This window comes from Rhinopithecus roxellana, chromosome 3, assembly GCF_007565055.1.
Source record: "Rhinopithecus roxellana isolate Shanxi Qingling chromosome 3, ASM756505v1, whole genome shotgun sequence".
Taxonomy (NCBI): Eukaryota; Metazoa; Chordata; class Mammalia; order Primates; family Cercopithecidae; genus Rhinopithecus; species Rhinopithecus roxellana.
Window position 1 is genome coordinate 171,477,838 of NC_044551.1, and position 21,675 is coordinate 171,499,512.

At 45.6% G+C, this 21,675-nt stretch overlaps 1 protein-coding gene across 1 annotated transcript in view; it reads right to left on the reverse strand.

Annotated features, from left to right (window-relative positions):
- Positions 1-10,185: 10,185 nt before the first annotated feature.
- Positions 10,186-21,675, reverse strand: part of FAF2 (Fas associated factor family member 2) — a 63,268-nt gene continuing 51,778 nt past the window's right edge. Inside the window, exons 10-11 of the mRNA XM_010386385.2 lie at positions 20,117-20,260; positions 10,186-13,488 (exon numbers count right to left, since the gene is read on the reverse strand). Coding sequence (XP_010384687.1) covers positions 13,306-13,488; positions 20,117-20,260 — 327 coding nt within the window. The 3' untranslated portion in view covers positions 10,186-13,305. The remainder of the gene's footprint in view (positions 13,489-20,116; positions 20,261-21,675) is intronic.

Here is a 21,675-nt window from a genome sequence, read left to right on the forward strand (position 1 = left end):
GAGCTGACTCCACTCCTGGGCCCAGGTGCCCTTACACAGGCCCTGCCCTCTCTTTCCAGTGCCCCGGTGTAGTGAAATGACCTGTTACCTGTCCCGTTTCCGATTATTTTTTGTATAATGATGACTCCTTACACCCCTCCTCACTGCAGATCAGACAAGCTGGTTCACATCCATAGGCCTCTGCTGCTGTTTCTACCTGAGATGAAGGCTCTAGAGAAAGGGCACCCCAGAGAGACCCTCATATTGAAGACTTGTGGCTGATCAGTGCCCAGCATGCTGTCAGGTCTGCCCAGGGGCAAGTGCCAAAGTCCAGCTTGGCTAGATGTTAGCCACATTTGCATAGCATGGATTTATTTTAGCATATCTATAAACATTTTCTGTAATTTTTTTTTTTTTTGAGACAGAGTATCACTCTGTCACCCAGGCTCGTGTGCAGTGGCGCAATCTCGGCTCACTGCAACCTCTGCCTCCTGGGTTCAAGCAATTCTCCTGCCTCAGCCTCTCGAGTACCTAGGATTACAGGTGCCTGCACCACAGCCCGCTAATTTTTTATTTTTAGTAGAGACAGGGTTTCACCATGTTGGCCAGGATGGCCTTGACCTTCTGACCTCAGGTGATCCACCCGCCTCGGACTACCAAAGTGCTGGGATTACAGGCATGAGCGACCGAGTCCAGCCCACATTTTCTGTTATTTTAACCAAAGCATATCCATGAAAAAAGCTGGAAGCTGGCCGGGCACGGTGGCCAGGCAAATAACCTGATGTCAGGAGTTCAAGACCAGCCTGGCCAACATGGTGAAACCTTGTCTCTACTAAAAATACAAAAATTAGCTGGGTGTGGTGCAGGCACCTGTAATCCTAGCTACTTGGGAGGCTGAGGCAGGAGAATTGCTTGAACCCGGGAGGCGGAGGTTGCAGGTGAGCTGAGATTGCGCCACTGTACTCCAGCCTGGATGACAGAGCAAGACTCTGTCTCAAAAAAACAAAAAAACAAAACAAAACAAAAAAAAACCTGGAAGCAAATATGCCAAAATATTAATCATTTTGGATGGTAGGAATAATGGTTATTTTTTCTTTATACTTTTCTGCAATTCTTTCTTTTCTCCTTTTTTTTTTATTTTTGAGACAGTCTCGCTCTGTCACCCAGGCTACAGTACAGTGGCATGATCTCAGCACACTGCAACCTCCGCCTTCCAGGTTCAAGCGATTCTCCTGCCTCGCCTCCCAAGTAGCTGGGATTACAGGCATGCGCCACCACACCCATCTAATTTTTTGTATTTTTAGTATTGACGGGGTTTCATCATGTTGGCCAGGCTGGTCTCGAACTTCTGAGCTCAAGTGATCCACCTGCCTCAGCCTCCCAAAGTGCTGAGATTACTGGCGTGTGCCACCGTGCCCAGCCCTCCGTTTTCTTTTTAGAGACAGGGTCTTGCTCTGTTGACCAGGCTGCAGTGCAGTGGTGCTCACTGCAGCGGTGCTCACTGCAGCTTCAAACTCCCAAGCTCAGGCAATCCTTCTGGCCAGGCACAGTGGCTCTTGCCTGTAATCTCAGTACTTTGGGAAGCCAAAGCGGGCGGATTACTTGAGGTCAGGAGTTCAAGACCAGCCTGGCCAACATGGTGAAACTCTGTCTCTACTAAAAATACAAAAATTAGCTGGGCATGGTGGCAGGCACCTGTAGTCCCAGCTACTCGGGAGGCTGATTCAGGAGAATGACTTGAACCTGGGAGGCGGAGGTTGCAAGGAGTGGAGATCTCACCACTACACTCCAGCCTGGGTGACAGGGTGAGACTCTATCTCAGAAAAAAGAAAAAAATAAAAAATCAATTCTCCTCTTCAGCTCTCCGAGTAGCTGGTAGCATAGGCACAAGCCACCATACTTGGCTTATTTATTTAATTTTTTTTTTTGAGGTGGAGTTATGCTCTTGTTGCCCAGGCTGGAGTGCAGTGGTGTGATCTTGGCTTACCGCAACCTCCGCCTTCCAGGTTCAAATGATTCTCCTTCCTGCCTCATCCTCCCGATTAGCTGGGATTACAGGCATGCACCACCATGCCCAGCTAACTTTGTATTTTTAATAGAGAAGGGGTTTCTCCATGTTGATCAGGCTGGTCTCGAACCCCGACCTCAGGTGATCCGCCAGCCTAGGCCTCCCAGAGTGCTGGGATTACAGGCATGAGCCACCACTCCTGGCCTTACTTGGGTAATTTGAAAAAGAAGGAAAAAAAAAAAATGCGTAGAGATGGGGTCTCACCATGTTGCCCAGGCTTGTCTCGAGCGCCTGGGCTCGAGTGATCCTCCCACCTCAGCCTACCAAAGCACTAGATTTATAGGTGTGAGCCACCACACCTGGCTTGTCCACAACTTTTTAATAAAGCTCTGCCCTTTTTTTTTTTTTTTGAGATGGAGTCTTACTCTGTCACCCAGGCTGGAGTATAGTGGCGCAATCTTGGCTCACTGCAACCTCCGCCTCCCGAGTTCAAGCAGTTCTCTGCCTCAGCCTCCTGAGTAGCTGGGATTACAGGCACCCACCAGCATATCCGGCTAATTTTTGTATTTTTAGTAGAGACAGGGTTTCACCATCTTGGCCCGGCTGGTCTTGAACTCTTGACCTCGTGATCCACTCACCTCGGCCTCCCAAAGTGCTGGGATTACAGGCGTAAGCCACTGTGCCCGGCCAGGTATTTCTTTTTAGCAATGAAAACAGACCTACACACCTCCCTTCTAATCCCCATGGTGACAGAATTACCTATAATCCACATCTGATAAAGCCCTTCACTGGCCCTTGGGGCAAAGCGTGAATTCCCTAACCTAGTTCACACAATCTGACCTCAAACTTGTGGGAACAGAGACAAGGGGACTTACTCTGTGTTGGGTACCAGCTGGAGAACTTTTACATTCCGAAAAGTTTTGTAAGAAGCCAATGAAGATGGTAATTAGGAGGTCACAGGTGACCATAAAGAGATGGTTAGTGGAGATGAAAGTTCAATTACAGGAGGCTAAGGAGGAAGTGGAGGCTGCAACTTGTGGGTAAACTGGGATTGAAGTTTTGTAAGGGAGGGTACTCCAAACATTTTTAGAGAGAAGATAAAGAGATCCAAGTGGTTTAGAAGGGGATGATTGTTGGTGAAGGTTCTGAATATGGTGACAGGTGGGAGGCTGAGCACATACTCGTACACTGCTGGCAGGAAGAGAAATGACTTCTCTGGACTACAATTTGGAGATAACACAAACATTAAAAAGAAGAAAAATTTTTATCCCTTTTTGACTAAGCAGATCTAGGATTATTATTTTTTTCTCCTGAGGAAACTAGCATGGATGTTCACATTCAGGTATGGGGATGTCTATCAATTTGCTATTTTAGAAAAGAGAAAAAAAGTTTAGCATGTCACAAGATAATTTTCATCAATATATGGTACATCCATTTAGTGAAATGCTGTACAGCTATTTAAAAAGATACAGAAGAGGCCGGGCACGGTGGCTCACACCTGTAATCCCAGCACTTTGGGAAGCCAACGAGGACAGATCACCTGAGGTCAGGAGTTTGAGACGAGCCTGACCAACATGGCGAAACCTCATCTCTACTAAAAATACATCTTTACTAAAAATACAAAAATTAGCTGGTCGTGGTGGTGGGCACCTGTAATCCCAGCTACTTGGGAGGCTGAGGCAGGAGAATCACTTGAATCCGGGAGGCGGAGGTTGCAGTGAGCCAAGATCGCACCACTGCACTTCAGCCTAGGCGACAGAGCGAGACTCTAAATAAATAAATAAATAAGATACAGAAGAATGTGTGAACTTGAAATAATACAGTATTTATATTATATCCCGTTTCTGTCTCATTCTGTCACCCAGGCTAGAGTGTAATTGTGTGATCTTGACTCATTGCAACCTCTGACTGGTGGGCTAAATTGATCCTCCCATCTCACCCACTTGAGTAGCTGGGATCACAGGCCTGTGCCACCATGCCCGGCTAATTTTTGTATTTTTTAGTAGAGTCTGCGTTTTGCCATGTTACCCACACTGGTCTCGAACTCCTGGCCTTAAGTGATCCACCCGCCTTAGCCTCCCAAAGTACTGGGATTACAGGCATGAGCCACTGTGCCCTGATTGAAAAGTTTTTATATGCAATGAAAAGTCTAGAAAGATAAACATCAGAATATTAACACTGGAGACTGGGCACAGTGGCTCATGCCTGTAATCCCAGTGCTTTGGGAGGCCGAGGTGGGTGGATCACTTGAGGTCAGGAGTTCGAGACCAGCCTGACCAACATAGTGAAACCCTGTCTCTACTAAAAATACAAAAAATTAGTTGGGCGTGGTGGCAGGCGCCTGTAATCCCAGCTACTCGGGAGGCTGAGGCAGGAGAATCACTTAAACCCAGGAGGCAGAGGTTACAGTGAGCCGAGATCGTGCCACTACACCCCAGCCTGGGCAACAGAGTGAGGCTTTGTCTTAAAAAAAAAAAAAAAAGAATATTAACAATGGACATTCCTGGCCAGTGTGGCATTATGAATTTTTCCTTGTCTTTTTCGTTTCTTTGCATTTTCTAAGTTTTCCTACATGAAAAGGAATTAAACTCAACCAGGAAAACAGTTGATAAACCACCCCCCCACCCCTGCAACACACACACACACATGCACATGCACACAGTTTAGTAAGAACAGGCAACCTGGGCAACAGTGAGATCCTATCTCTACAAGACAATTTTAAAAATTACCTGGGCATGGTGGTGCCTAGCTACTTAGAGAGGCTGAGGCAGGAGCATCACTTGAGCCTAGGAGTTCGAGGCTGCAGTGAGCCATGATAATGCCACGGGACTCCAGCCTGGGTGACAGAGTGAGATGCTATCCTCAGGAGGCCGGGCGTGGTGACTCACACCTGTAATCCCAGCACTTTGGGAGGCTGAGGCAGGTGGATCACGAGGTCAGGAGATAGAGACCATCCTGGCTAACATGGTGAAACCCCGTCTCTAGTAAAAATACAAAAAATTAGCCGGGCATGGTGGTGGACGCCTATAGTCCCAGCTACTCAGGAGGCTGAGACAGGAGAATGGCGTGAACCCGGGAGGTGCAGCTTGCAGTGAGCTGAGATCGAGCCATTGCACTCCAGCCTGGGCGACACAGCGAGACTCTGTCTCAAAATAAATAAATAAAATAAAAATAAAAAAAATAAAAAGGAGGAGCAGGCAAAACAATGGTGAACAGAAGTTAGAAGAATGATCTCTGAAGGCACTATTGACTAAGCAGACTCCCAAAGGAACTTTCCAGGGGTGATGGAGGTATTCTGCATCTTGATTTTGGTGTATACATAGTTAAAAAATTATCAAGCTGTGGATTTAAAATTTGGGCATTTTAGTTTGTTAAGTATGTTTCATTAAAAATATACATCCACAAGACAAAAGGGAAAGAGGAAGTAGGTAACATCACTAAACAATTTTTTTTTTCTTTTGAGACAAGGTCTTGCTCTGTTGCCCAGGCTGGAGTGCAGTGGCACAGTCATGACTCATTACAACCTCCACCTCCCAGGCTCAAGCCATCCTCCCACTTCAGCCTCCTGAGTAGCTGGCACCACAGGCACACGCCACCATGGCCAGCTAATTTTTCCATTTTTTATGGAGACAGGGTTTTGCCATGTTGGCCAGGCTGGTCTCAGACTCCTGAGCTCAAGCAGTCTTCCCACCTTGGCTTCCCAAAGTGCTAGGATTACAGGTGTGAGCCACCACACACAGCCCACAAAACAATTTTGAGGTGAAAAAGGAAGATAAAGTTCTGTGATGTCAATGTTTTTCAGGAGGCGGGCTCTCATGGTAATGAGCTTAGAATGAGGATGCAGGTGGGCTTGGATTTGAGAAAACTGGACATGCTGGAGCCGTTCCTATGTGGCAGTGGTACAGGAAGTGTCCTAGAGCCGGATTCAAGGAATGGCCACCAACATTCAGGGCTCCCAAGTTTGCTCTGATATATGCTGAGGTTCTCCAGCTTGAAGAGTAGGAGAGAAATCAAACAGTTGAGTTTACTTCAGGAATTGTGGCAGTCAGTACTGGCTTGTGAGGGAGACAGCAATGAAGGCAAGGAGGTTCTAGTAAGAAGAACTGAGGCAACTGCAGAAGGATAGAATGGCTTTGCGAACAGATCAGGGACAGTGGGAGCTGGAGAGAGAAAGGCTGTGCTCGCAGGGAGTGGTGCTGAGGTCTTGAGGGCAAAGCAGTTCAAGTGAGGCATGGCCCCGCTGGGAGAGGACTGGGAGGGAAGCAAGCTAACAATGACTAAGCAGCCCAATGCTCGATGCCAGGCACTCCAGTCATCAGCTCACTTAAACAGCACCCCAACTTTACAAGGATGTGCTATTGTAATATTTATGGGTCAGGAAACAGGTTCCGAGGTCAACAAATATCAATGTCAGCAAGCAGCAGAACAACTTCAAATCTAGATTTGACTCTGAAGTCTCCACTACACTTTAACATAAGTTAAATCAGAAAACAGTAGAACCGGAATTTCAGGGAATCCATGTATGTAGATGTGGGAGTCATCTAGCCTGCTACTGGAGGCAAAAAATACCTGTTGTTTTGAGTAAGACTTTCAATAAACATAAAAATAAAAAAGGAAAAAATTATCAGTTGCCAACTTCTGGAGAATGGCTAGTAGTGGCAAGCAGAACAGGACAAAGTCGTACAAGCAGATGGCATGCTCTTCAGCACTATCCTTCAAGACCACGCACCAAAGTGGCAGAAAAGAAATACAGATCCTGGCCGGTGGCTCACGCTTGCAACCCCAGCACTTTGGGAGGCTGAGGCTGGTGGATCACAAGGTCAAGAGATTGAGACCATCCTGGCCAACATGGTGAAACCCCATCTCTACTAAAAATACAAAAATTAGTTGAGCGTGGTGGCACGTGCCTGTAGTCCCAGCTACTCGGGAGGCTGAGGCAAGAGAATTGCTTGAACCTGGCAGGCGGAGGTTGCAGTGAGGTGAGATCATGCCACTGCCCTCTGGCCTGGGCAACAAGAGTGAGACTCCATCTCAAAAAAAAAAAAAAAAAAAAGGGAAAGAAATGCAGATCCTGCCTCCTGGTGTCAAGATTCATGGGAAAATGAGCGGTCTTTGCTTAAGGGTTTTTTCAAGTGGCATCTTCAAGGGAAAAGTAGGTTTCAGTTAAAGGGGAAGGAACCTGGGAGTTTTGTTAGCGAGGACAGACAGGGGAGGGCAGAAGGAAGACTGGGAGGGGCTCAGCAGTGCAGTGGCCGAGCTCATAGGCGTGAGGGACCCTGGGGGCCCAAGGCTCCATCAGGGTAAAAGTGCACATGGAGCTCTGCCTGCCACACCAGAGAGGTGTGAAGAAAAAAAATGCCAGGCACTCAGCCACTTCTAGGGTAGATCTTCAGTAGTAAGCTACAACTGTTTTGAAAACAGCAACAGGAGGTATTCCAAACACCTACTACATGCCAGGCGATCTGCAACAGCAATTCATTTCAACTTCACAGCAACGCCACAATCAACCCTATTTTATAGATGAAAAGTAGGTCTATGGAGTTAAAGCCAGTCACTTGGACATGGTCATGGCCAGAGCCAGGATTTAAAACCAAATGTTGGCTGGGTGTAGTGGCTCATACCTGTAATCCCAGCACTTTGGGAGGCTGAGGCAGGGAGATCACTTGAGGTCAGAGGATCGAAACCAGCCTAGCCAAATGGTGAAACTCCATCTCTACTAAAAATACAAAAATTGGCCAGGCATGGTGGCACATGCCTGTAATCCCAGCTACTTGGGAGGATAAGGCAGGAGAATTGCTTGAACCCAGGAGGCAAAGGTTGCAGTGAGCCGAGATTGTACCACTGCACTCCAGCCTGGGCAATGGAGCAAAGACTCCATCTCAAAAAAAAAAAAAAAAAAAAGTGTAATCTGGCATTGGGGTGTTGAGTCCTCCGATTCTGTTCTTTGATGGCAAAACTTTGTGGGGTTTTTTTTGGGATAGAGTTTCACTCTTGTTGCTCAGGCTGGAGTGCAATGGTGCAATCTTGGCTCACTGCAACCTCTGCCTCCTAGGTTCAAGCGATTCTCCTGCCTCAGCCTCCCAAGTAGCTGGGATTACAGGCGTGCACTACCACACCCAGCTAAAACTTTTATACTTAAGTTTCTTTTATTTTTTTGAGACAGAGTCTCACTCTGTCGCCCAGGCTGGAGTGCAGTGGCGAGATCTCGGCTCACTGCAACCTCTGCCTCCTGGGTTCAACCGATTGCCTCTTGAGTAGCTGGGACTACAGGCATGTGTCACCACGCCCGGGTAATTTTTTTTATTTTTTAGTAGAGATGGGCTTTCACCATGTTGGCTAGGCTGGTCTGGAAACTCCTGACCTCAGGTGATCTGCCCGCCTCAGCCTCCCAAAGTGCTAGGATTACAGTCGTTAACCACCATGCCCAGCTTATATCTAAGTTTCAAAATCAATTGTGAAATGTTTTAGTGGCTTCTCACCTTATGTAAATAAACTCTTGCACACTTATTAAACTGAGCAATAGAGTTCTAGTTTACACTTAATGCACGTTAAAAAAATGAGGGCCCCAAATCTTTGGCTAGGAACAGGGGGACAACTCTGAAGGTACCAAGAATCTGCATCCACAAAACTGAGTATCTGCACAGGAGAAAGGCAGAGAACTGAGGCTTAAATTTCCTCTCAGAAATGAAAACATGAGGCCGGGTGCAGTGGCTCATGCCTGTAATTCCAGCACTTTGGGAGGCTGAGGTGGGTGGATCAAGAAGTCAGCAGTTCGAGACTAGCCTGGCCAACATGGTGAAACCCCATCTCTACTAAAAATACAAAAATTAGCCAGGAGTGGTGGCAGGTGCTTGTAATCCCAGCTAGTCAGGAACCTGAGGCAGGAGAATCGCTTGAAACCAGGAGGCGGAGGTTGCAGTGAGCTGAGACCATGCCACTGCACTCCAGCCTGGGCAACAGAGCGAGACTCTGTATCAAAAAAAAAAAAAAAAAAAAAGAAGTGGCCAGGCACGGTGGTTTACACAGGTAATCCCAGCACTTTGGGAGGCCGAAGCGGGCGGATCACGAGGTCAGGAGATCGAGACCATCCTGGCTAACATGGTGAAACCCCGTCTCCACTAAAAATACAAAAAAAATTAGCCGGGTGTGGTGGCAGGAGCCTGTAGTCCCAGCTACTCGGGAGGCTGAGGCAGAAGAATGGCGTGAACCCGGGAGGCGGAGCTTGCAGTGAGCCGAGATTGTGCCACTGCACTCCAGCCTGGGCAAGAGAGCAAGACTCCGTCTCAAAAAATAAATAAATAAAAAATAAAAACACGAGCAAAAATACCTAGAATGCCAATCATCCAGAATCTGTAAGATCAGAAGCAGCTTTTTTTTTTTTTTTTTTTTTTGAGATGGAGTCTCGCTCTGCCGCCCAGGCTGGAGTGCAAGTGGCCAGATCTCAGCTCACTGCAAGTGCTGCCTCCCGGGTTCACACCATTCTCCTGCCTCAGCCTCCCGAGTAGCTGGGACTACAGGCGCCCGCCACCTCACCTGGCTAGTTTTTTGTATTTTTTTAGTAGAGATGGGGTTTCACCGTGTTAGCCAAGATGGTCTCGATCTCCTGACCTCGTGATCTACCCGTCTCAGCCTCCCAAAGTGCTGGGATTACAGGCTTGAGCCACTGCACATGGCCAGAAGAGGCTTTTTCTAGCCACTCCTTTGCAAGGACACAAGTTGGTTCCAACAGAAGTGACAAATTCCTTAAGAAAATAAGTTACTGCAAGAAAATATTCTCACAAAATACACTCCCATAGAAGGAGAAGAAACACTTAATGACATCTTTGTATCAAGAGCCTCATATACATTTACTTGATTGAATCTATAAACCTATTCTGAGGTGAATGGCATTATCTTCATTTATAGTTGGGGAAATTCAAGTTCAGGGAAGCTACAGAAATTGCCCGAGGTTGCAAACCTGACAAACCAGAGCCCAAATCTGAACCCAGGCCTGTCTGCTCTCTCTCTCCATCATACTAAGTTGCTATTTTTCCACAGGGATACAACAGAAAAGACCTAACTCCATCCTTCTCTTTGACTCTCCCTTCCTTGGCAATGCTACACCATGCTGTTCCTTCCCGGTGTTTTTCAACCTCTCCTTCAGACACAGAAAATTATCTACCACATCTGTCCTACACAGAAAGACCCACAGCGTGTTATGAAATTTTTGTTATAAAACATTTAATGTTAACCTACAATACAATGTAAACTTTTATGAAAAAAATTTAAAGTACACTAGATTTCTTCAGTAAATTATCACATGACTATTCAGGCGCAGTACAAGTTGGGGCACTGCATCCTTTGTGGATGGATTTCCGTTGCTGCGTTCCTCACAAGTCCTAAAAAACCAGTTGTAGAGTGGAGCTCCTTGTTCAAGCACCGGATAACGATGCCCCTGATTTTGCATTCTGGGGGTAATCGCTCCTTCTCAGTCATTTTCTGAAACTCTCTGCTTGGCCTTGGCACCATTAGCAATTTTCACAACTGCTCAGTTGAAGGCTCTAGGTTCTTTTTAGCTTAGTTTTTAAAAGGTAAGTGTTATCCTCTGGCCATCTCTTATTCAAATATCATGGCGGAGGCAAGCAAGGAGAAAGAAGTATTTGCTAGAGGAAATTCTGCAGAAGTGGAAGAAAAGATCAGAAGGGCTCCACTGAGGGTACAAATATTCAACTGACTCCCATCGGGTGTCTTTGCTTGGTCACTTCCCATGGCTATTCAGCTGAATCTACAACTTCAGTCTTGGGAGTGCGGAACAAAACTTGAAACAAGTGCTTTTAGTTGATCGCTTGCCATTTGGAAACAACAGCTGAAATATCCCAGAGGTGATGTGGAAACAAGAGCAAATGCTTGCAGATCATCGGCTTCTCAGTGTCTTCTCCCTTGCAGGTCCCGTCAAAATCCCAAAAGTCCTTAGGAGTGACACAGATTGTACTGGCATTAAGTGACAAAATGTGCAGCCTGTATTTGACTTAGGAGGAAAGGAAATGGCATGTAGGCAGCAGCACTAGGGTCAGCAAGACCGGTCTAGGGTCTCAGTAAAACAGAACTGTTTCAAATGGGACTAGACAGGGGCATGTGCTTCTGGTGAAGCCTCTTGAAACCTGAAGTAAATGGGTAGGCCACCCCAACAGTTGTACTGACATAAAGGAGACCCTTCTTAATATTCTGGCAGCTGACTTCCTTCACTGCTATCAAAAGGCAAGAGGCATAAAGTGCACATTGTAGAGTAAGATGAGACCGAATTATGACGGAAAAAAAATCATAGCTTCCCCGAAGAGGTGTGGACAAGATACCTATACAGTGTACCTAGCCTCACAAAGGTTCTTAATACCCTCCTGTGTGCTGCCAGGGAAAAGCTGTGAATTCCAGATGGGGAGGAAGGCTCTGACTTCAGTGGGAAAATTCTTCAGCATGGTTGTCGGCAGGAAAGTTGCACGTAAGGTTATCCTCATGTGGAGAACGTGGGTTATCCTGCTGTTCATTCCAGATACATTTTATTGACAACAGTCAGATGGTGAGTCCCACTCGTCTGGCCTTGGGAGAGCAGAAAACCAAGTGGAAGAACAACAGGTAGCCAGGGACAGAGTTAAATTTTCCGAGAGATGGTGTTCTAGACAGCTACACCAAGCCCACTGGCAATTTCTCAGGCTCTCCAGGTTAATTTCTGTGGGGTGCCTTACTCTGTCATGTGGGATTTACCCCAACAACTCAGGACTGCAGTGGATAGTAACCATATAATTGCTACCAAAAACAGTGGTCCTTAGGTTTTAGTTAAGCAAGAGAGAAAGCCTTCAGACTACAACTCTAGCAAGTTATGCTTTATGTTGATCTGAATCCCCGTCCTCACAGCATACTAGGAACTACAGTAACGTCAGTTGGTTGCAGTGGTACGAGCCTGCACCAGTCTAGCTACAGAACACTTTGGAATACTTGTCAGAGCGCACTGGCATCTGTTAATACATGGCCTGATCCATGTACCCATTACCATAAACTGAACCACAGACGAGATATCCAGAGGTTAAAAAAAAACCCTATTACTTCAACAGAGCAATAGAGAGAAAGGATAAAAGCTGCCTCCAGAAGGTGGCTGCATCGGAAATGAAAATGTGCCTTCCAATAGATTACACAGGCTGGGAGTTCTGTCTTGGCTCCCTTCAAGGCCTCTGGTGCTTTCTATCCTTAAAACAATAATACACTTCCACTGAGACAGGCAGGGCACTCTCCTGTGGTTCTGCTGGCTCCACCACAGGCCCTGCTAGTCCTCTGGAAAGGCACCAGGCTTGGCAATTCAGGAAAGCCCAGGGCTGGGAGGAGCAGCATGCACGTGTCAGAAGAGGAATGAAGAGCTGCTATCCTTTGGTTCGGACCCCATAACCACCACCTGGTACAGACTCCAAGGAAAAGCTGCAGTTGTGTGTAAAGATGAGTTCCACCACATACATAGGTGTATCTACATATACAGCCTTTGCAGGGCCACAAACCCAGATTTCCTCCTACTGCTCCAAGTGGGGTGCACAGGTGGTAAGAAAGGACAGCAAGTGCTGGACCAAAAAGAATGACCTCTCTGGGAACATGAGAGGGACAATGGCAGAAATAAGCACAAACCAGCCCAGGGCACTTTTATTACACTATTGTGGGCTAAGGAGCCCAGGGCATAAACTCATGGGTTTAAAGAATTGGCTCTTTATCAAATAAAGGAAAAAAAAAATACACCTATGTCAGCCTTATTCCTTTGGTCATTATAAAACAGAAACAAAAGTTATTGAAAAATTGTGGGCAGTTCAAGGAACATCTCTGCTTCTCTGCTTTCTCTTCCCTCTCTTCCCCAGAGGCAGGAGAAGCAAGTCCTCAGGAGATGTTGCAAGTAGCTGGTTGATGGAGGTTTTTCACTTTTATTTTCCATAAAAGCAAGAATGAATGAGAACTAGTGGGAATGTCCCCTTCCCAGCTGGGACAATGGATGGGTTGAAGGTGAAGAGTCTCTGTTCACTGGAAGGTGCGTGCGCAGAGGCCATAGGAAGGGTGGGCTTGCCAAGTGGGTACGTTTGTTGCCAACCTTGCGCGCGCACACATAGGCTGTGACTCTTGTGGGCAGCATGGTTTCTGATCCTTCCTAAGGATGCAGCAGTCTTTTAAAAAAAATATTGTATTATAATAATAATAATAATATGAATTTCTCTCTCTCTCTCTTTTTTTTTTTTCTGTTTTGTTGTCGTCATTTTCTTTTTTCCCTATTTCATTTAGGGACTGGGGTAGGAGGGGAGAGGAAGAAAAAAATGTCATTCGTCAGTTAGGTCCTGAACAAAAAGAACTTCTGTGTGGCTGAGTCCGGCTTCCTGTAGCGTAGGGGGATTGGGCCACTCCTCTGAAGGGATGCAGGGCAGCACTCGCCTGGGAAAATTGGCTTCAATCTGAAACTTTTCAGGGCTTTCCTTCAAGGAGAATAAGAAGTCGTGGATTACCTGCAGAGGTCATATAGAAGAAGGGCGATGAGAAAAAAAACACACATACACATACACACACACACGCACAACTCTGAAGTCAAATATCCCCCAACTCTCCCCAGGATGACTTATATGAAAGAATCACATCACACTGGAATTCTAGATCTTTTCATTCCCCACAGCATATGCATGGGGCAGCCCTTTTAAAAGAAATCACACAAGCCCAACACTAGTCCTACTCTGAATTCATCTGTCTCTTCTGTGACGTGTCTGATAAAATGCTAACTTAGAAATCATCACAAAGTTACAGAAAAGTTGGAAGTATAGGATACAGAATTTTTTTCTTTATATCAGTTGAGAGTGAAGTGCCAACTGTAAGACACATGGCCTCAAGTATTCTGAGGTGATCACAGACTCACAGGACAATCTTCTATGTAACCATAACTTGGCTCTCAAAATCAGGAAATGTAACTGACACATTATTTCTATAATATAATATATTATCATTTCAGACCCTATTCAAGTTTTGCCAATTATCTTTTACATAATAGCAAAAGGATCCAGTTTTTGTTTTTTTTCTTGAGACAGAGTCTCACTTCTGTCCCCCAAGCTGGAGTGCAGTGGCATGATCTCAGCTCACTGCAAGCTCCGCCTCCCAGGTTCACACCATTCTCCTGCCTCAGCCTCCCAAGTAGCTGGGACTACAGGCACCGGCCACTATGCCCGGCTAATTTTTTTGTATTTTTAGTAGAGATGGGGTTTCATCGTGTTAGTCAGGATGGTCTCAATCTTCTGACCTCGTGATCCACCTGTCTCGGACTCCCAAAGTGCTGGGATTACAGGCGTGAGCCACTGCACCCATCCAAGGATCCAGTTTTAAGCCCATCAATCAACGTGTGGATAAAGAAACTGTGGTATATATATATACACCATGGAATACTTCTCAGTCATAAAAAGGAATGAATTAACAGCATTCACAGCGACCTTGATGAAAGTGGACATTATTATTCTAAGTGAAGTAACTAGAAATGGAAAACCAAACATTGTATGTCCTCACTGATATGTGGATGCAAAGGCAAAAGAATGATACAAGGGACTTTGGGGATTTGGGGGGAAGAGTGGGAAGGGGCGAGGGATAAAAGACTACAAATAGGGTATAATGTATACTGCTTGGGTGATGGGTGCACCAAAATCTCACAAATCCCACTAAATAACTTATGTAACAAAACACCACCTGTTCCCCAATAACCTATGGACAAAAAAATACAATAAAATAAACGTGTTGCACCTCATATGAATCTCCTCTCTGTGGGAATGCCCTCCTTACCCTGCTCTGGCTCTGACAAGGTACAAGTAAAATCCTTAGTGAGAAGGGAGGCAGTATCAGGAGAGTCCATGATGCTAAAATTTAAACTGTGTGTGAGATGCCTGTGGAACAGGCCACTGCCATCTCTCCTTGTCTGCTCTGTGGCCCCTCCATCTAGCAATCTACTTCTAACAACAATTCTGCCAGCCTCTTTCAGATCAACCCCAAAGTTGATGAACGTGTCATTCAAGTTATTTTTCAATTTTGGGAGGAATCTATTCCTATTTTCTTTTTGATACACCTCCCACAATGATGAATTCTCTGGGTTTTATTTCCCTCTGTGTAAAGCAGCCCTTTATTTCTTAAACTTAGCTCTTTAGGGACCTTTTTTTCCCCCAGACAGGTCTCACTCTGTCACCCAGGCTGGAGTGCAGTGGCGCAAACACGACTCACTGCAGCCTCGACCTCTCGGGTTCAAGCAATCCTCCTGTCTCAGCCTCCCAAGTAAGTGGGACCACACATGTGCAACACCATGCCTGGTTAGTTTTTAAAAATTTTTGTAGAGACAGAGTCTTGCCATGTTGCCCTCCTGAGGGATTTTTAAAGGGCTATAATCCAAAATTTAAACAGTAAATCCATGTTCCTCTTATCTAATCCATTCCTGATTTTATAAACTTCTGATATTTTAGTCTATCAGCCTCACTCATTTTCAGTTTCCTTCTCTCTTTGCAATTCCCACTAACATGCACTCTTTCTTAAGATGCATCAATTAGACTTACACCAAGTATTCTTGGTATGAAACCAATATGGGTTTGATATAAGAGTGAAAAAAAAAACACTTTTTTTTTTTTTTGAGATGGAGTCTTGCTCTGTTGCCCAGGCTGGAGTGCAGTGGGAGGATCTTGGCTCACTGCAACTTCTGCCTCCTGGGCTCTAGCGATTTTCCTGCCTCAGCCTCCTGAGCAGCTGGGATTACAGGCACGTGTCACCATGCCTGGCTAATTTTTGTATTTTTTTTTTTTTTTTTTGTATTTTTTTTTTTTTTTTGAGACGGAGTCTTGCTCTGCCGCCCAGACTGGAGTGCAGTGGCCGGCTCTCAGCTCACTGCAAGCTCCGCCTCCCGGGTTCACGCCATTCTCCTGTCTCAGCCTCCCGAGTAGCTGGGACTACAGGCGCCCGCCTCGTCGCCCGGCTAGTTTTTTGTATTTTTTAGTAGAGACGGGGTTTCACCGTGTTAGCCAGGATGGTCTCGATCTCTTGACCTCGTGATCCGCCCGTCTCGGCCTCCCAAAGTGCTGGGATTACAGGCTTGAGCCACCGTGCCCGGCCAATTTTTGTATTTTTCGTAGAGATGGGGTTTCACCATGTTGGCCAGGCTGGTCTCGAACTCCTGACCTCGTGATCCACCCACCTTGGCCTCCCAAAGTGCTGGGACTACTGGCATGGGCCACCTAGCCTGGCCAGAGACAGGGTTTCATCAGGCTTGTCTCGAACTCCTGAGCTCAGGTGACCCACCCACCTCGGCCTCCTAAAGTGCTGGGATTACAGGTGTGAACAACCACGCCCGGCCAAAAAAATACTTTCTGATTCCTTTTTAATCACTGCTTGAGAATACCTGGCACAAACTTGGCTTTTGTTTTTCTTTTTTTTTTTGAGATGGAGTCTCACTCTGTCGTCCAGGCTGGAGTACAGTAGCATGATCTCGGCTCACTGCAACCTCCGCTTCCCAGGTTCAAGCCATTCTCCTGTCTCAGCCTCCGGAGTAGCTGGGATTACAGGTGCATGTCACCACGCTCCGCTAATTTTTGTATTTTCAGTAGAGATGGGGTTTCACCATGTTGGCCAGGCTGGTCTTGAACTCCTGGCCTTAAGAGATCCACCTGCCTTGGCATCCCAAAGTGCTGGTATTACAGGCATGAGTCACCGCACTCGGCTGGCATTTTTTATTTACTAATGGCAAAGGGTTGATAACCATCAGGAAACATTACATTACTACCAGAGGTCCCTTTTGGTTTGCAATGGACAGAAAAATTAGTTCTGGGCTTTGGATCTCTTACACATTTGTTTAAAACAAAGTCAGTTGCCTCTTTTATGACCACTCATGGGACCTGGCAATTGTTCTGCAGCATATCCCTTTTATCTTAGCATTTCACTACTTTCCAGAGCTGAGCATTACCCACAAATCTGTCACTCCTCGAGATTATTTACAAAGGACCAAGTTCACAGGAAGATGATACAAGGCCTTTTTTTTTTTGAGACAGAATTTTGCTCTCTTCACTCAGGCTGGAGTGCAATGGCACGATCTCTGTTCATTGCAACCTCCGCCTCCTGGGTTCAAGCGATTCTACAGCGTCAGCCTCCTGAATAGCTGGGATTACAGGCCTGTGCCACCACGCCTGGCCAACTTTTGTATTTTTAGTAGAGATGGGGTTTCACCATGTTGGCCAGGCTGGTCTCAAACTCCTGAACCCAGGTGATCCACCCACCTCGGCCTCCCAAAGTGCTGGGATTACAGGCGTGAGCCACCGCGCCCGGCCGACACAAGGTCTTTAAGGGTACTAAAAAACACTACAGCATTATTAGGTTTTATGTAATTATCTCTGTGAGTGTTAAATTCCAGGCCGGCACTATCAGGACACTGCTACTTTTACACTTCTTTCCATCTCTAAGCCCCATTTATGAGCAAGCATTTCTCTTAGACTCATCTCAGTTGGCCATGATACTCTTTTTAAAAAAACAGCTTTTAGTGAGGAACCCATTTAAAAGTCTTCAAGGATCAAATAGTTAATGAATGGCTGGTTCCCTCTTGGCCGTAAGCCTATTCTGTTCCACAGTTCTAACAAATTTTTCCTCCAAAACTCTCAGGAGAGTAAATTTTTGTTAGGTTTTTCATTCTTTTTTATTTTTGGGCCAGAGTTTCACACTTGTTGCCCAGGCTGGAGTGCAATGGCATGATCTCGGCTCACTGCAACCTCTGCCTCCCAAGTTCAAGCAATTCTCCTGCCTCAGCCTCCCAAGTAGGTGGGATTATAAGCATGCGCCACCACGCCCTCCTAATTTTGCATTTTTAGTAGAGACAGGGTTTCTCCATTTTGGTCAGGCTGGTCTTGAACTCCTGACCTCAGGTAATCCATCCGCCTTGGCCTCCCAAAGTGCTGGGATTATAGGTGTGAGCTACAGCACCTGGCCTAGGTTTTTCATATATAGTTTTATCTATCAGAATTTTTGGGGTAGAAATTCCATGGAGTTTGTGTGTACAATAGCAGAATTGCTAGTGAACATGAAAGCTAAACTACATATACAAACCCATAGTTAAGAAACGGGACACCAGGGGAAGGAAATTAACACTAATTAACCACCTACTACATGGTGGATACTGTGTGAGGCACATCCATGTTATCTCAATTTAAAAATCCAAAGTTAGAGACATGGGGCCGAATGCAGTGGCTCACACCTGTAATCCCAGCACTGTGGTAGGCTGAGGCAGGTGGATCACTTGAGGTCAGGAGTTTGAGACCAGCCTGACCAACATGGTGAAACCCCATCTCTACTAAAAAAAAAAAAAAAAATACAAAAATTAGCCAGGCATGGTGGTGGGTGCCTACTTGGGAGGCTGAGGCAGGAGAATTGCTGGAGCCCAGGAGGCAGAGGTTGCAGTGAGCTGGGATAGTGCCATTGCGCTCCAGCTAGGGTGACAAGGCGAAACTCTGTCTCAAAACAAACAAAGTTAGAGACATGAGCACTTCCCCTAATATAAATAAACGCATAAACGAGAGAGAAATAAAACAAGGAAGCCATTTGCTTCTCTCTTACCAGAATGTTTCATAACTTTAATTCTGTATTAGTTCTCTGAGTCTTACATTCTGTACTGGCCAGTAAGCTCCATGAATTCCAAAACCATGTTTCACTCATCTGAATGATCCCTAGAGTATCTAGCTCAGTGTATGATACACCTATCTGCAGTTTAAACTTATCAGAGGGCAGATTATAGTTCCAGTTCACTAATGGGAAATCTGAGGCCCTGTAAAAGTTTTGCAACTTGCCCAATGTTGTCCAGTTAAACAAACAGAAGCAATGAATGTACTACCCAGCCTCACCTGACTACAGTGCATCCTCTTTTAATTATGAGGTTTACCCTTGATTATTTTGAGTGATCAGGAAAACTGCAGAATCCACTACAGCTATAAATTTGGAAAGGTGACATACTGACTCTCAATATAAACAAATTTTCTTTTGGTTACAAATACCAAAAATAGTAGTGAGTATTTAAGTGCTTACTAGGAGCCAGGCACAATGTTGAGAATTTAATCCTAACAACAATCCTACTAGGGAGTGCCTATTATTATTATTATTATTATTATTATTATTATTGACAGGGTCTCTCTCTGTCGCCCGGGCTGGAGTGCAGTGGCACGATCTTGGCTCACTGCAACCTCCGCCTCCCCGGTTCAAGTGATTCTCCTGCCTCAGTCTCCTGAGTAGCTGGGACTATAGGCGTGTGCCACCACGCCCAGCTAATTTTTGTAATTTTAGTAGAGGCGAGGTTTCACCATGTTGGCCAGGCTGGTCTCAAACTCTTGACCTCAAATGATCCACTCACCTTGGCCTCCCAAAGTGCTGGGATTACAGGCATGAGCACTGTGCCATGCCATGCCTATTATTAAACCCATTTTGCAGATGAAGAAATTGAGGCTTAGAAATTAAGTAAACTGACCAAGGAAACAAACTTAGTAACCCTGGAAGAATGAAAATTTGATCCTCATGCTGTGAGACTGAGTTTCTGTTTTTAAGGACTTCCACGTGGAAATGACAAACACTATTACATGGCTATCATATATACAAAGTAGCCTCAGAAAATGGGGCCTCAGAAAATGAGTAGAAAGAGAAAGACAACTGCATCCAAACTGCAAGTGCACTTATATTCAGGTATGTCATTCCAGTGCTTTTAGGTAACTGGAGACAGAGCTTTTTCTACAGAGCAGGGGTCTGGCGGGATTCTGAAGCCAATGCAGGAAGACAGCATAGAAGAGCCTCCCATCTTCAAACACACAAGTCTTTTGAGGGACTTATGTAAGGTACCTTTTTTTCTTAGCAGAGCCCAAACATAATTAAACAAAAACTTAAACATTGCTTTGAGTTGGAAGCTAGAACTGAAGGAGCCTATAGCAGTCCACTCTGCAGTACTGTTCCTGGTGTCCACTGATGGCACACCCATCTCTCTCTCTATTCCCTGTTCATCAGAGCAGCAGACACACCAACACCACTCTCAACAGTCAGTAAAAGCTCCAAATCTATAGCCCAGATGCTACATACACTTCACAGAACTTAGGTGGTCCTTACTGTTAGAGACTGTGAAAAGTGGAATCGTCTCTCTACTCGAGAATCATTGGGCAATTTGAAGATGATCTTGACACTTTCAGGGTCATCAGGGGAAGGTTCAGGGGGCAGGCATTCCAACTTCCTTTCCTTTTCCTCCTGTAAATTCTGCAGAGACACAAAGCAAAGGTGAGGCTACGGCTCAAGAAATAAATACAATGACCATGTAGCTTTATTATGCAGTCGTCAGAAGAAAAATTAATGTTTAAGTATTCTACGAAAAACTTCTTGGGAATAGTCAAAAACAACCTAAATTTAAAGTACAATTGCATCTCATGTATTATTTATTATGTCTAGGTATTTGTTTGAGAAAAAGGGGAAAGGGAGCAGAGTGCCATGGTATGTGCCTGTAGTTCCAGCTGCTTGAGAGGCCACAGCAGGACTGCTTGAGCCCAGGAGTTTCAGGGTGTAGTGTGCCATGACTGCGCTAGTGAATAGCCACTGCACTCCAACCTGGGCAACACAGTGAGACCCCATCTCTTAAAAAAAAAAAGAAATACATTGCTAGGGAACAAAAACAACAACAACAAAACAAAACAAAAACAAAAAGATAATGAGTAAAATGCCAAATCAGCTAATACTGGTATTAAGAATGAATATTTAGGGTCAGGCATGGTGGCTCACGCCTGTAATCCCAGCACTTTGGAAGGCCAAGACAGGCAGATCACGTGAGGTCAGGAGTTCGAGAGCAGGCTGGCCAACACGGCAAAGCCTGTCTCTTTTTTTAATTTTTTTTTTTTTTTTTTTTTGAGACAGAGTCTTGCTCTGTCACCCAGGCTGGATGCAGTGGCCAGATCTCAGCTCACTATAAGCTCTGTCTCCCGGGTTTACGCCATTCTCCTGCCTCAGCCTCCTGAGTAGCCAGGACTACAGGTGCCTGCCCAGCTAGTTTTTTTGTATTTTTTAGTAGAGACAGGGTTTCACAATGTTAGCCAGGATGGTCTCGATCTCCTGACCTCGTGATCCACCCGTCTCGGCCTCCCAAAGTGCTGGGATTACAGGCTTGAGCCACCGCGCCCGGCCTAAATTTTTTTTTTTTTTTGAGACGGAGTCTCTCTCTGTCGCCCAGGCTGGAGTGCAGTGGCTGGATCTCAGCTCACTGCAAGCTCCATCTCCCGGGTTTATGCCATTCTCCTGCCTCAGCCTCCCGAGTAGCTGGGACTACAGGCGCCCGCCACCTCGCCCGGCTAGTTTTTTGTATTTTTTAGTAGAGACGGGGTTTCACCATGTTAACCAGGATGGTCTCGATCTCCTGACCTTGTGATCCGCCCGTCTCGGCCTCCCAAAGTGCTGGGATTACAGGCTTGAGCCACCGCGCCCGGCCTTTTTTTAAATTTTTATTTAAAAAAGAATGAGTATTTAAATGGTATGAAAAATTTAAATCACCCATAATCACAATATGTTCTATTTTTTTCTTTCCTTTTTCCTTTTTTTTTGCTTTTAGTCTGTTTAAGGTGGCTATCATTTATTCCTTTTACACTTAAGACCAAGATGGCAAAGTCTCGGCAGTTTGGGAACCACAG